This window comes from Hyaloscypha bicolor (genome assembly GCF_002865645.1).
Source record: "Hyaloscypha bicolor E unplaced genomic scaffold K444scaffold_165, whole genome shotgun sequence".
Taxonomy (NCBI): Eukaryota; Fungi; Ascomycota; class Leotiomycetes; order Helotiales; family Hyaloscyphaceae; genus Hyaloscypha; species Hyaloscypha bicolor.
In genome coordinates, this window is record NW_020194667.1 from 1,935,570 (window position 1) to 1,951,259 (window position 15,690).

General features: G+C 35.0%; 2 protein-coding genes across 2 annotated transcripts; both read left to right on the forward strand.

The window, feature by feature from the left end:
• Positions 1 to 8,597: 8,597 nt before the first annotated feature.
• Positions 8,598 to 10,261, forward strand: K444DRAFT_656301 (beta-lactamase/transpeptidase-like protein; the record flags this gene model as incomplete). The annotated part of the gene is made up of 6 exons (XM_024886075.1): positions 8,598 to 8,622; positions 8,722 to 8,986; positions 9,037 to 9,211; positions 9,266 to 9,340; positions 9,393 to 9,884; positions 9,931 to 10,261. The coding sequence occupies 6 exons, from the start codon at positions 8,598 to 8,600 to the stop codon at positions 10,066 to 10,068; spliced, it is 1,170 nt and encodes a 389-aa protein (XP_024729967.1). The 3' UTR covers positions 10,069 to 10,261.
• A 4,380-nt stretch (positions 10,262 to 14,641) lies between these two features.
• Positions 14,642 to 15,333, forward strand: K444DRAFT_668639 (uncharacterized protein; the record flags this gene model as incomplete). The annotated part of the gene is made up of 4 exons (XM_024887431.1): positions 14,642 to 15,107; positions 15,162 to 15,190; positions 15,252 to 15,273; positions 15,308 to 15,333. The coding sequence occupies exons 1-4, from the start codon at positions 14,684 to 14,686 to the stop codon at positions 15,331 to 15,333; spliced, it is 501 nt and encodes a 166-aa protein (XP_024729968.1). The 5' UTR covers positions 14,642 to 14,683.
• Between the last annotated feature and the right edge of the window lie 357 nt (positions 15,334 to 15,690).

Below are 15,690 nucleotides of genomic sequence, written 5' to 3' on the forward strand. Positions count from 1 at the left end.
CTTAATATTCCCGAGGTTAGAAATAAGAAAATTAAACTATTAAAATAACTAAGAAGCTAGCTAATTACTTTTTTTTAGTAATTAATTAATAAAATCATATAGAAATAATATTACTCGAGTTTTTTAGTACTTATATTACTAGAAAGTATATCATAATAGTAAAGCATATCCTGAACTTAACCTTTATTAAAATAACTTAGTAGATTTTATTAAAATAATACTACGACTTTTAATAAATCTATTACTATATTACAAAGCTATTACTAAATAAGCTTATATAAATATTAATTAAGAAGAAATTGCAAATAGATTAAAAGATTTATATGAAATCTTAGTTAATCTATATATGGTCTAATAGTAACTATAAGAATAAAATATCTAAATATATACTTAAATAGTAAATATGCCTTTTCTTCGTATATAGATTATAATCCTGTATTATCTGGGAGATATAGATAAGGAAATACTTAAGGATCTTGAGGATTATGGTTATATAGCTTTAATTACTAGAGTTATTCATATATATAAGAAGCTTGGTCTTATTTGCTATATAACTATAATAGATAGGCAAGTAGTAGACAAGTAACTATTTATAATACTATAGAGTAAGCTAAATAATAGGCAGATTACAGGTTATAAACGGCAGTATTTATATATATACTTCTATTAATAAGATTTACTAGTAACCCGGTTAGTCTTTCTATACTTTACTATTTTGCCCTAGCTTAGAAAATTAGGGCCTTATTTACTAATATATTTTATTATTTATAGAGAGAGCTTATATATAATATTATAACTTCTAGATCCCGAGGTAATTATACTATAAATATAATAGATATAGTCTAAGAAAAGAGAATATATTATACCTGGGCCAGACTAGATTTAGTTAATTAATAGATATAATAAGCTATTACTATTTGGGATCGAGATATATGTTTATATTAATACTTATTTACGTAATATTATCTAGGTATATATTAGAATCTCTAATTAGACTACTTATTTAGTTATATAATAGTATCTTTAGATTTATACTCAAATAAGCTACTACCCTTACTTCTTTAGGGCTAATTAAGGCTCTAAACTCTCTCTTATTACCGAAACATACTTTATATTCTTATAAATAGCCGATCTATTAGTTATATATATAGAGAACTATTTTATTTCTAGGAAAAGTACTAAGAATTAGCGGATTAAATCCTAGTAGCAAGAGCTTTAAAAGAGCTAGCTATACTAGTAATACGTAAGTAATTCTATTTCCCTATATCTGCCCCTTATTCTTTCTATTATTAGAAGGAAGTATTAGGTACTAATAATTATACTGCTTTTTATTAAGGCTATTAGGTCTAATATTATAGTACTAGATTATATAACTAATTCTAATTAGTATATATAGAACTACTTTCAGGAACTGGCTTATATTAGGGGTTATAATTACTAATACTTATAGGACCGGATTATTTTACTAGTACTTTATATATAGCAGATCCAAAATGAGATATATAAGTTTATAGATTTATAAAATATTTATAGAATTAGAAAAGATAGATCTAGGCCTAATATAGTAGCTAGTAAGTTATTTAAACTATATATGAGGCCCCTAGGCGGGATATAATACTAGGGTTACCCTATAAATATAAAGCTTTATAATATAATCCTTAATAATTACTTAGTTTAAGATAAGTAATATAATCTTATATAGCTCTATATAAATAGTTTACTTATATACTAATATAGATATTAATGAGTTTTTACCGAGAGAAATACTAGAATAGTACTATTAGAAGCTTATATCTTATAATATAAATATAGCTAATATTTATATAAAAGATACTAATAGAAACGGTAACTAACTATATATTTAAGCTTACTACTAGCTCTAATATATAGTCCGGATACATATAGCCTTAGGGTAGCTACTAATATTAAGAAAGTCCGAAAAGCCGACTAGTAGATATAATACTACTATTATATAAAATAGAATCCTCAAGTAAGTTATTCTAATAAATATAGAGTATATAAATAATATATAGGCCAGAAAAATACCCGTATAGTTCCTAATAGTCTAGGACTTTACCTAGAAATAGCCCTTTATTAGTAATACTTCTAATAATATAGGGTAATTAAATAAGCCGGTTATAAAATAACTAGATATATTAAGATAGATATTATTTATTATTAAATATATTATTTTCGAAACTTTCTTTTTACTTTTGAGAGTAGTATTAATAGAATTATTAAGTTTATCTATTATATAAATATTCTATATCCTCAAATTCTTATCTCTTAAAATAGTACTACTATTTCTCAAAACCTGCCCTAATATTATATGTTCTATAGCCAAATACTAATATAATAATATCTAATATTATAAGTTCTATTAATTTACTAATAATAAATATAATATAGAGGCTATTGCTTTACTTACCCAGAGTAGTAATACTAGTAAACTTAAACCTTATAGCTCTAAAATTCCGTTCGTATCTATCTTCCTTTTTATACCTAAAATACTTTAGATCCCTAGCTCTTTTTAGTATCCTTATCCTATATCTTTTCTTCTAGAAATATCTACTATACCTATTCTTCTAGTTATTATTACTATATAGTTACCAGGTACTAGTTCTATTTTATCTCAGGCTCCTCTTGCTCTAATAGCCCTATAACTACTCCCTTCTGTATTTCCTTTTATTATAAGCTATATTACTTGACCTAATTACTTTTCTAGTAATACTTATATTACTATATAAGCTTAACGGGCTATAAATATAAGAGTTATTCAGGCTACTACCCAGGCTATAGCTCCTTATACTAGTAATAGGCTACCTAAAGTCCTTTAAGATCTTATAAATTAAAATATAGCCGGATCTAGTTTTATAGAATTACAAACCGTAATTTTATAGCTAGTTCTCTATAAGTAGGCATTTAATAATATAAAGAATTAGAGAGCTAAGTAAAGAACTATCTAACTTTCTAAAGAAATTAGTAGTAAGTTTTCTTTTATTTCTTTTACTAGATTCTCTATATGAATTCTAATAGATATTTTTTAATAGATAGTTTTTAATTTAAAATAAATAATTAAGTCTTTTCTACTCTTTCTAATATAGTTTCTTAGTAGCTACTCCCTTACTTCTTTCTCTATATTAGTAGACCTACCCGCTATTATTAATTTATTAATAATATAAATAAACTAGTATTCTATACTAGTTCTAATAATAAAAGAGCCCAGGAACTTATAGTCTTACCAGGTTCTATTTAAATTATTTTTAATCTTTCCTACTATAGTATATATCTAGATCCTAAGGGTATCTGGATAATTTTCCTTATTTTATACTAGGATAAAACTTTATATAAAAATATTTATCTTAAAATTACTTATAAAGAGCTAGAAAATACTTAGAAAAAGACTTTATATAAAGATCTCTATCTTAAAATTATTTATAAAGAGCTAGAAAATACTTAGAAAATATAGTAATTTAAGGAGATTAAATAATAAACTAAGGAGGCCCAGAGAGCCCAGGAAAGTATTACCCGCTAGTATAGGTATAAGACTTTAAGAGTAAGAAGAAATCTAATAAACCGGTAAGCAAATAAAGATATATATATAATTCTCTCCTTTAATTCTGGCTCCTATTCTTTATTTCTTTTATAGATTCTTTTTTGTTTTTAGGTTTAATTAACTTATATATACCAGGATTCTTCTCTATTTACTAATTTCTAGGAGCTATAAGATAATATAGAAAGTACTACTAAAAGTATTACTAAAGCTAATCCTAATAATAATAATAATAATAATAATAGTAATAGGCTATTAGATCCTTCTTTAATTTTATTATTCTCTCTTCTAATAAAAGAAACTATAATTAATCTCATAGATTATATAAGTATTACTCTATAATAATAAACATATTAGAGATATAAATATACTATTCCTCTTTCTTATTAGATATAGAGAATTAATAGATATAATATCTTTAGCTTTATAGATAAAACCCAAGGTACCCGGGCTACTACTAGTACTTTACTTATTACCCCGGATAGAAGTCTAACTATTATTATTAAACTCCCTAGGCTAATTAACCTTACTTCTCCTAAGTAAACTCATTATATAAGGTCTAATAAATTATATATAAATATTCGCCGAGGTTAAGATAATTAAGAAAAAATAGGCCTAATATCTAATATATTTTTTCCTATATCTTATAATTAGCTTAGTACTATTTTAGGTCTTATTTCCTTATAAATATATATATACTTGGAATTTATAATTAATACTTTAAAGTAATACTTTTTAATTAGTTCTTATATAATTTAAAAGTCAGGCTACTAAATTTAATACTTTTATAATACTCAAATTTACCCAAGTTTATAAAGTCTTATAATTATTAGGGCCTTTATAATTCTTTACTTTTTGAGTTTAATACCCAAATAGTATTATATACTTTACCTTTAGTATAGAAAAGGCTTCTAAAAGTCTAGGGTTATAAAGGAATTTTTATATTAAGGATATATTAAAGATATATTATATTATAATAATGAAATTATAGGTATTTATATATAGATATATAATATATTAGACTAGCTATACTAAAAACCATACTATATCTATATATAAAGTTACTAATTACTTTATATTAATACCGGACCCGCGTGGTCACGTGACTTCATATAATTAGCTAGCTATAGAAAAGCCCTAAAGCCCGAAACTCACGAAAAGTCTCAAGGGCTTTAGGGCTTCCGGACTATTACTAGTACCCGGTACTTTTTAGGAAAAGAATATAATATATTTCATAATAGGCAATCTATTATAAACTACTTAATCTTTAAGTTAAGCGGGAAATCTGAGGGCCGGGCTCGTAATTCAAGTCTTATTAAGGTTATTAAAGTCTTTACTAGCTAGTACTATAGATTTAATAAAAATATTACGGAAATCCTATAGGTTCTATTCTAATTTATCTAGAAAGCATATATAGTATATCTCTTTATTTATTCCGATATTTAATATAATTCCTAAAAACTAAACTATTATCTAAAAAAGAAATAAAAAGGCTAGACTAATATTTTTAAAAACCAAGGCCTTAATAAGTCTATCTAGAAAAGCTTACTAATTCTTCTAAAAATAACCCAAGAAAAGTTTGAGTTTATTATATATTATAACTCATATAATTAGGGATAGGAATTACTCTAATAGGCCAGAAAGAGTTTCTTATATAGCTTACTTATATAACTAGGGATAAGAACTTAAGTTTATTATATGAAATTACCTATATATAAAGACTCCTACTATAAATTTCTTATTTAGATTAATTAGTTAAATCTATTTTTAATACTAAGTCTTTATTAAGGTAACTTCCTATTCCCAGAGGCTTTAGATAAAGTAGCTAATAAGTTTCTTAGCTATTAGCTAAGACTTATTAGCTAGAAAATCTATAAGTAGTAAATAAGATTATAAAGCAGAACTTTCCTAATTATAATACTAAGATATTTTATTATAGTATAAAGTAATTAGATATAAAAGCCCTATTAAATATAATATATCTCGAACTATAAGTTTATAAGATAAGTATAGGAAGTCTTAGTACTTAACTAGTACTATAGTCTAGCCTAAAGATGCCTGCTATTCTTTATATCTAATTTAATAGAAATAAGAAATGCCTATACTTTAATTCGAGAAATAATTAGGACTTTTATATAGACTTAGAATAATAGTTTACTTTATAGAAAGAGAATAGACCAGAAATATCTATACTATATTAATCTTTAGGAAAGGTTATAATAAATATTATAATTCCTAAAATACTCTCGAGAAAGCTTCCCTAAACTAAAATAGGCTAGTTTATAATCCCGAAAAATCTATAGAAGTCTTATATACCCGAGAATATAAGTACTTAAGGTAAATACTATTTGAGTTCTAACCTATAATAAAAGAAAAATAAAGTATATAAAATAAAATACATAAAATAAAAGTAAAATAAAATACCCGGATATTTAATAAATAGAAAGCCTAATTATAAGTTATAAGAACTAATACTAATTAGGTATATATATAGTAATATTAAAAGAGAAATAAGGCAAGAGAAACTAAAAAATAAGTTAGTATATATTTCATAAAAGTAAACGGAAAGATATCTAAATAGCCTAAAGATAAGAAATATATATTAAAGAAATCGAGATTAGAGAAAGAAAGGCTATTTCCTATAAGAATAAATTAGTATATATTTCAAGATAAAGAATAAGAGTACTTAGTAGCGGCCCAAAGGCTTTTATAAGTATTAAAGAAGAAGAGGAGATATTAAAATTCGGAGAAATCTAAATAGGAGTTAGCCTCTTTTTTGGAAATTCGAGAGAAAGTACTCCTAAAGGGCCTAAAGATATAAAAGATATTAGAAAAGAAGAAAAAAAGATATTAGAGAAAAGAAAAAGAAATCTAAAATTTAGCTTTCTAAGAAGTAAGTAAGTTAAAGACTTATAATATAGAAGTTCTAGATAAAAGTAATCCGGAAATAGTAATTAGATACTAGCTTTTAGTATTATTAGTAGAAGTATTAAAGAAAAAAGGGTTCGGAGAAGGGATTTAGAGGAGTTCAGAGAAGAAGAGAAAGATTATAAGGTAATTAGATACTAGCTCTTAATATTAATAGAAGAAGTATTAAAGGAAAAGAGGTTTAGAAAAGAAATTCGGAAAAGGAATTCAGAGAAGGAGTAAGGAAAAATAAGGAGAAAAAGAGGAAGGTTATAAGATAATTAGATACTAGTTCTTGGTATTAATAAAGGTATTAATAAAAGTATTAATAAAAGTATTAATAGAGAAGGTATTAATAGAAAATAGAAGCTCTTGGTATTAATAGTAAAATCAAAAAAATATAGAAGAAGAATAAAGATTTTAGAATAAAAATAAAATAGAATTATAGTTTTATAAAAAATAAAGTTACTAGTATAAGGTAATTATATTATTATATAATTTCATATTTACTTTTACTATTTATTAAAAATATATATCTCTTAGGAGAAAGTATTATTTAGAATTCTTAAGCCTCTCTAATTTAATAACTATATATTCGAAAAATAAGAAATAAATATAATTATATATACTAGAATAAGGGAATTCTTCTTATCTAAAAATTATAATTATAGTATTACTAAATATAGAAATATAAAAGTTTATATAATAAGCTATATATAAAAATTTAAGGAAATTTAAATTATCTCGAATTATTTATAATTAGCAAAATAAATTAGCTAACTATATAGGTCAAGTATAGTTTAATTATTATTAGTATGTTTTAGCTTTTGCAAATTAGTAAGAAAAAGAATATTTATATCTTTATCTTTATAACTATAATACCTAAAATTATAATTTTTTTAATATTTAAATATACTTAACCTAGGACTATTAAGTACTAATATTTTCATTTTCAGGTATTATTTATTATAAATTTATTTGAATTTAAATAATTATATTAAATATATATCTTTATACCCCAAAAGTAAATAATAAAAATATAGCTATACTAGCTTTAATCTTAGCCTTAACCTTAACCTTAACCTCCTTCCGAAAATAACTTTAATTCCGATATATAATACTATTATTAAAGCTTTTCTTTATTAAAGATATATTAAATATAGCTTTAGGCAATAGTTTTAGTAAAGGCAAAAGTAATAGAAAAGGTAATAAAGCTATAAATAAGCAGAAAGATAATATTTATAATATATCCTCTAATAATCTAGACTCAGTCTATAATATCCTCTCTCGTTAATATATTTAACTAATAAACCCCTTTATTTCTTAACCTCCTTTTCTTCCTCTATAATAATACTTTAATCTCCTTATATTACTTAATACTACTACTAAAGTAGTAAAGCGAATTAATAATAAGGCTAAAATTAGAGAGATAGAGCTATGCTAAGATAGGGAGCTAAAGGAATTAGAGAAAGGTAAGATAAATCTGGAGGCAAGCTTAGTATATACTTGCGAAACCGAATTCTCTTAAGCTTATATTACTTATAGTAATAAGAAGAGACCGAGAGGCCCTTTTAAATACTATATAGTTATGGAAGGCGAATTTAATAATATTTATATAAATTATAAATATAATAATAATAGTAAAGTTTATACTTTCTATTAACTTAATACTAATCTTATCAAGTCTGAAAAGCCTCGCTCCGTATCTGTAAAACCCTTTATACTAAAGCCTCGACTACCTATAAGATATAAAAAGCAAGTATAAAGACAGATATAAGGTCAGAAGGTAATAGGGAAAAAGGTTATAGTAAAGGAGGGTAAGGATACTAGAGGAGAAGGGAACAAAAGAGATATAGATAATTCGAGTAATATAGGTAGTACGGAGGATATAGAGAATAAGGGAGATAGAGATATACCTCGTAATCTATGGGATTTGCCTTACGGACCACGCAAGCTAAGGGGGGGTTAGGAGTAGTCGAGAATAAGGCGTATATGCTGTACTTTTTTTTTTTTAGTGAGGGTGTGGGGGGGGGGGGGGGTGGGCGCGAAAATCAGAAAATCACTTTTCGCTTCTCGGATTTGTCCGCTAGCCCGCTAATGGCCTCAGTAGACCGGGAAGAACAATCTCCCCGGTGTCATGCTCGCAGCTACGAATTATGATGGTATGTCGATGTCGTCTCCCTTCACGCAATCAGAGTCCCCTCTCTGTCGAGATCTTTCGATAAGGCTTTCGCATGCGTAACAAGCTGACTGATCATGAGGAACGTTCAAATATACCAGCTACTTCGGCAACACAGGCCTGAAGCCCGATGCGAAACAAGTATCAGAATCGACGACCTTCTGTATCGCTTCATCCACCAAGCTCGCAACTTCCGTCGCAGTGATGCAATGCGTCGAGCGTGGCCTCATTAGTCTAGATGACGATGTCTCTGTTTTCTTGCCCGAATTGAAAGGTGCCCAGATCTTCACCAAAATTGAGGATGGGAAGCCAGTCATGAAGAAAGCTCAGAATACAATCACATTGAGGTAGGCGCTTCGATGACTATTGTCCACATACTAAAGGATTGGTAATAAAGTCAAATGCTTTCGCATACCAGCGGGCTTTCATCTCTCGAAGACGAGGAGATCATGGGATATTACCAAGCTATTGGGGATTCCAGAGGAACTCTACTCATGCGGTATTTCATGTCCGAGGACGAGGACGTGAGAGCGAAAGCACTCCCCGAAGTCCAACATGTTATGAACAGTCTAGTAACCTCCCCATTCTTAATGGTCAGCCAGGCATCGATTCACTGACCATATCAGGAAGTTGAGCCGCTCCTTTTCGAGCCTGGAACGGGTTGGACTTATGGTCAAGGTACAGATTGGGCTGGACAGTTGGTAGGCGATTAGGACTCAATACATTCCTCATAACTCTTACTGACCGCTGCAGGTGGAAAGGTTGACCCATCAGTCCATCGAGCCCTACTGCCAAGCCAACATTTTTGCCCCCCTCTCGATGAAAAGCACAACCTTTCGCCCAGCAGACCACCCTCACATCCGCGAAAACCTCATGGAAATGGCTTTCCGCCACAAAGATGGCACCATCAAAAATGAAGCCAGCATATATCCCATCACTCCAACGATTGAACTGGGTGGTAGCGGTCTCTACACTTCAGCTCCAGACTATCTTGTATTCCTCACATCTCTTCTTCGCAACGATGGCAAAGTATTGAAGCAAGAGACTGTAAATCTTATGTTCAACTACAAGATCCCCGACAAGGATATCATGAAAAGCGAGAAAGTGATGGAGTTCTTTGAGGACCCGGCGGAGCCTGATATGGCATATGATCATTGCCTTTGCGGGCTGGTAAATTTGAAGCAAGAGAGTACGGGACGAAAGGTTGGCAGTGTTCGTTGGGGAGGAGGGACAAAGAGCTTTTGGGTAAGACATCTTTGCCATTCGAGAGTGGAGAGCTAATACGAGATAGTGGATTGATAGGGCTGCTGGAGTCTGTGGCTTCTATGGCACCCAGATTCTTGGTCCTGCTGAGAAGCTATCTGGTGAGATGTATAGGAAGTTTCAGAGTGCGGTGTATGACGAACATGCTCGCGTTGAAGCCTTGTAGTAGACGTGCACCTGAAGGGTTGAGCTGAAGTTGGATGTGCCAGTGGGAAGCAGCAGAGTTGCACTCCACAAATTTCATTATCTAGTGTCTTTCAAAGAAATATATGTTGTCATGTAATCTCTAATTACTTGTTTCCAATAGCTTGCAAGCCCTCAATTTTGAAACGGATAAAGTTTGGAGGGATAGCACCCCCTGGCAATTATCTCAAAGCTCTCCCGAAGTGAATCCTTTTACTGTAAAGAGAGAAGTTTCGCCAAAAAGAAGATGATATGTCTACACACTGAGAGCAGCTAGCGTACGGGGATTTTTGAGGCCTGAATATTTTGCCCCAACGCTTGACTAACCTTGTGTCTCTTATTAAAGAGCGCACTCAAATGGCAATGACTATTAATAGATATTAAAGCGTGATTTCCACCGTGGAACTGCCATTATGCCTTCGAAGCCCGACTTCACGAGCTAAGATATAAAGATAAATCTCTGCTTTTGGTTTTAGTTGAACAAAGGTTCATGGCACCCTTGCCATAGAGTACAGATTATTTTCGAAAGCTCCCTAACCACCTGCTATAAGTTGTAATTTCATATGAAATTTGGATGTGACTACCCGATGCCGCGCTCTGCTGTCAATGCCTGATTTTGTCGGCATTGATACAATAGCTAACGAAGTTTCCTATGTCTGGAAAGAGCTTATGTTCTCTTGTGAGACAAGTACATCCGCAACTCTTCGAAGGCTATCAGGGCTGTAAATATCTGCACAAAACAAACTCCCTTCACTTCCCCCTAAGAGCGGCACTTCTATTCCAGGGAGATCTACGGGCACTACACACCGTTCTTGACAAACCCCTTCCTCGGCTTCCGCATACTGCATACACTGTAAACTCTGCGGCATTCATCTCAAGACTGGCACAGAGCACTAACCTACAGCAGTATGCCCTTATCCGTCGTCCCGCTAAGGAACTCGTGTGCCGACGCAACTTTCAAGGTTGCGAGCGTGGCTCTTTCCATGTCTCTCAGAGCCACACGACCTGCACACTTCCCAAGCTTTTGCTCATCACCACTTCGTTCCCGCCAATTACTCAGCACCAGAGAGCTAATTGCATGATATAGAACCTCCTACGAAGCACCAGCGCGCTCTCTGCTTCCCTCAATGCCTTCTATACTGGCTCTTTCCTCCTTCTTTACGAGAGCCAATCCCATCTTTACTCGCTGTCGACCCTTCCTTTCCCTTGGGGCCCCGATGACATTCCAACATTCTTTGATATTCTACTTCGAAACCACTTCGAAACCACTCGAGAAGAACACGTCCTATGTTTCCTTGGCACTGCTACGCAAGACTGATGGCGATACAAACCTCAATACTATATTTATATTTACTTCTTGGTAGAGCTAGAGTTCCGGATGGCCATCATCTCGGAGAACTGACGACGGACCTCGACAACGACATTGTTGCAAGGGCTCTCCCTAGAAAGGCGAGCCGGAGGAGCCTCACGGTTCCAGTTGACAAGTAATTGGATAGCGTCGAGGGGTAAGAATTTGCTGACAACTGCAAGCTTGTGAGCATACTCCCAATATAATGCGAAGACAAAAATACACGCTAACCTCATCGTAAGCGCCTATCCTAGGAGGCCCCCGCAGTCCTTCCAGACCAGATTTCACCTCCCAAAACTAGTACTGCCACTTGATTCTAGTAGTTGGATACACGCAAGGTATAGGCTGAGCTGGGATTACTAGGCAAAGAGCTTTGGTTTTAGATCCCTGAGTTCGCTCTAGCGGAATTTCTGAAGAAAGTTCGTGGAGGGATAAGTGCTCTGTGCACAAGAGAATGGACGAAAAAAAAGGATAAGATCAACAACATCGCTTCGAATTCTTGATGGAAATGAAAGCAACCTGCAAAGGGAATGTCGGCAGCAAATAGGGGCCTTCTACATATTAGGATCTTGTCACAACATCACAATCCCCAAGCCCCTTTCACCAGACTTTGTTGCACATCTCTTCTGTCCCGTCTCGCTGGCGAAGCGAAAGGTACTTTGTTAGAGAATAATTCTCGCTTGGCATAGACAATTGCTAACCGCAAATAGAAAAGAAGAAAGAAACTGCCGTATATTACAATGAAAAGAGAAATCATAATGTATCCGCTTATTCTCAAAACTTGCCTTTATATACAAAATGCCAGTTCGAACTTTGTCCAGTATACCCCAGCTGAAGTAGAAGAGTACTACTAATAAAAGCAATAATTTATGACTTACTTGCTTTGCATGAATTTCCTGCGGTTCCCGAGGAGTCACAGGCGCCTTCGATTTCGACACATCTCTCCGACCCTCACTGCTCTAGTGAGTGCCGATGAATTAAGACAACAATAAAGGTCGCTATGCAAACCCATAAACGTGGAAAACCCTTCTATTTAGAGATTCAAACAAATACCTCTGTGGTCCTGCCGTTGCCAGCACATCTCCCCAAACCCTAGACGCTCTCAACTGGTCTGCGCCGCTGTCCAGGCGCGCCTTCTCTCTCATCCGCCAGTAAAAAAACTTCTACTATCCTCCAGGGCAATTTCTTTAATCTACAATCGCAAGTAAGCATGACAATACTTTGCTCCTGCTTTCCATCTCAAGCGCTTCTTCTGCCTACAACATTAGAGAGGAAAATAGCTAATCGATTAATCCAGATCTTTCATCTCATACCAAATCACGTTTCGCCTTTCTCGAGTCCTTCCGAGCCCCATCCTTCCTCAATTGCCACGAAACCCAAATGACCCGATCTCTCCTCACGTCAGTCCCTCCTTCCCTCCGCGTTCGGTTCACCTCTCGGTTTCACCAACATTTCCTTCCCTGGCCTTCCCTCCGATCTCCGCACCCACATATGTATCGCATTCTCTGGGCCAAGCGGAACACACTCTTCTCGTCCATCTAGTTTTCAAATTTCTACATCGCTCCTTCTTCAAGGTCTCAAAGCCAGCTGCAGATTGCTTTCCCGCCAAGGACGTCCATGCACGCTTGGATGCGAGGACGGTGCTGCTTTGAGAGAGATATCGCGAAACTTGCTGTCAAGTATTCCAAAAAGCAGGCGATTCTTCACAACTCTTCTTGTGGACACGTACCTTCTTCTGAGGTATCTACAGGTTACTGATTTCTCCTCTATGGCTCAGAAACGACCACCCGGTGAAAGAGAAGCACGAACCAAGCCAAAAGAGCAGTTGAAGCTGTTCAACTGAGCGCGAATTTTTTTTTTCGCACTCGCATCGAAAACGTCACCCACAAGTATGACTCCCCCACGGGACTTTGACGTAGACTTCGCGGCTAACGATACCTAAAAGGTACAGTGGATTAGAAAACAGTAGACACCGAAAAGTTGCCTCAACGAGCATTATGTGGTCCTCGTCTTGAGAATCAAACCTTACGGATTTGAACATTTGCATTCGAAATTATCATTGCTGCTTCTTTCTCTCAATGGCTGGCATTGAACGCAGTTTTTCAGAGACTTCAGACGCTGGTACACTGAGCACCTTTGAGAGCATGAGCCACGTCGACTCCACGGGGCGGCTCATCGAGCATCCAGGAGTTCAATACAAGGGACAATAAGATGGTCGAAATGAATCAAGGAAAAACACTTTTCATGCTCCCGACAAAGGCCTTTACAAAAATGAATGGAGACCCGGCAAATTGGACGAGGAACAACCCAACCCTGCCGTCTCGAGAGCAAATGGAAAAAGACATCGAGCCACTGATGATCTGGTTGAGAGACGAGCGTTGAATGTGGGCCGTATGGTAGCAATACCCGAATACGGCCAGCACAGGAACATGCATAGCATTTGGTCCCGGGAACACAACCAGCAGCCGACTTCCTCACCTGCTGCTGCAATGCATATCGTTTCTTCAATCACCATCAACTCAGCGAGTGGCTCATCTGCTTCCTAGACATCGAGGGTTGCAAGTACAACAGGCTCAATCTTATGGATGCCAATACCGAGACCTTCGGATAGCTTTCAAAGGAGTATGGCTATACCCTGGTCTCCAAAGAAGACATAAAACTACATTCTGAACAAAGGTCGACGGCATGGTTAACCTCACGATCTCCGCTGCTGCTCCGAACCCGATCCTCAGGATTTCTCCGGTGTTCTCTGAGGGTTCCGACTTAGCTAATGTCGGATCGTTCGTCTTTGAATCTCGAATCTGCGATTACGATGATAACTACTTCGGTGGTGCAACTCAGGGCGGAACAAATCGTGAACCTCCACGTGATGAGAAGGCCATGTCCAACTCGAACGATGTGTTTACTTCAATCTATTCCGTACAGCAATCGATGCAAATCCTGCCCTTACCGCAACCTCCTCTCCTTGCAATCTTCTCTTCGAGACTCTTTGGGCCTCAGGTGCAAGCTTAACGGGTCCTGTCACGACCACAATTACCCTTCCGGCCTTAATTCCAACCATTGACATGTGCTGCTCGGGTATTTATCAGCCACATTTCAACTCTCGAACATCACAGTACTCGATGCATTTGCCAGATCACAAGAGGTATCGCTGTTTCCACCTCGGCCTCCACTTCTGTCTCTCCTTCTGTCTCAACTTCCGTCCCTGCTTCCGCTCACCCAATTACAACATTACTACCCGAAGCGCTGCATGCAACTAGGAGGAGTTCCCCTCGCTTGCGATGATACCGTTCTCGCTCCGCCAACAGTCACCACATTGATTAACGGTAGCGTCATTGACGCCACAAAGAAGAGTGCTGCGATCCTACTTGGTGTAAACAACCTGTTCAAGCCAATTGTTGCTGGTCTCAACTCAGTGCTCTTGCTTGGCAACACATATAACTCGGGAATCAACTTCAATAACATATCAAGCAAGTCAGATACCGGACGTTCTGTGACTGTCTCATCGCCACGTATGCTCTTGTTCTGCACCAAGCCAAGTCCTCCAAAGATTCAGGAAGAAGAGCTGAAGCTTAAGGGACCCTCTCAATCTGATAGTGTGGCAGGCTCCGATCTTCTTTCGGAAACCATATTGCAACGATTCCCGCTTAATCCCTCTAATCTGCGAGTTCTCCGTACGACGAAGGAGAAATGATATCACCTTGAGAATAGAACTGAGAAAAATACAGCGATATCGGAGAAGGGGAAGCTTGGCTGGGTACATCGGAGTATCTTCGCCGCCAGGCGTTGGTGAAAACTTGCTGTGAAGATTGATGCAGTGGGATACGGACCAATACGCTCGTAAGTCAACTCGCCCTGGAACTCTTGGCTTCAGCTAAAGCCACAGACAAGTACCTGTAAAAAGGGCCTCCATCGATCCACCTTCTTTCTATCCTACTCTTTACCGATCTTGCGGTCGCGTGCTTGTCCTCCCCTGCGGACTTCATTGCAAGTCATAGAACAATGCAAAGTCCAAATGCCACCACGCAATCATGACCCCCACCTCATCCATCTTGGATCCGGTCCAGGAGATCAAGTCTTTGCTCGCCCTCCTCACACTCAGAAAGTCCCGCGCCGAAATTTGCCGTTTTCTTCGACCGATCATTTATATCATACAGGATTTCAGCAGAACGAAATATCTTTTCCCCTGTGAGGGCTCGGAGAAAAGACAATAAAGCATTCACCAAGCAGAGCCTTCCAATACTTGATCTTCTCACC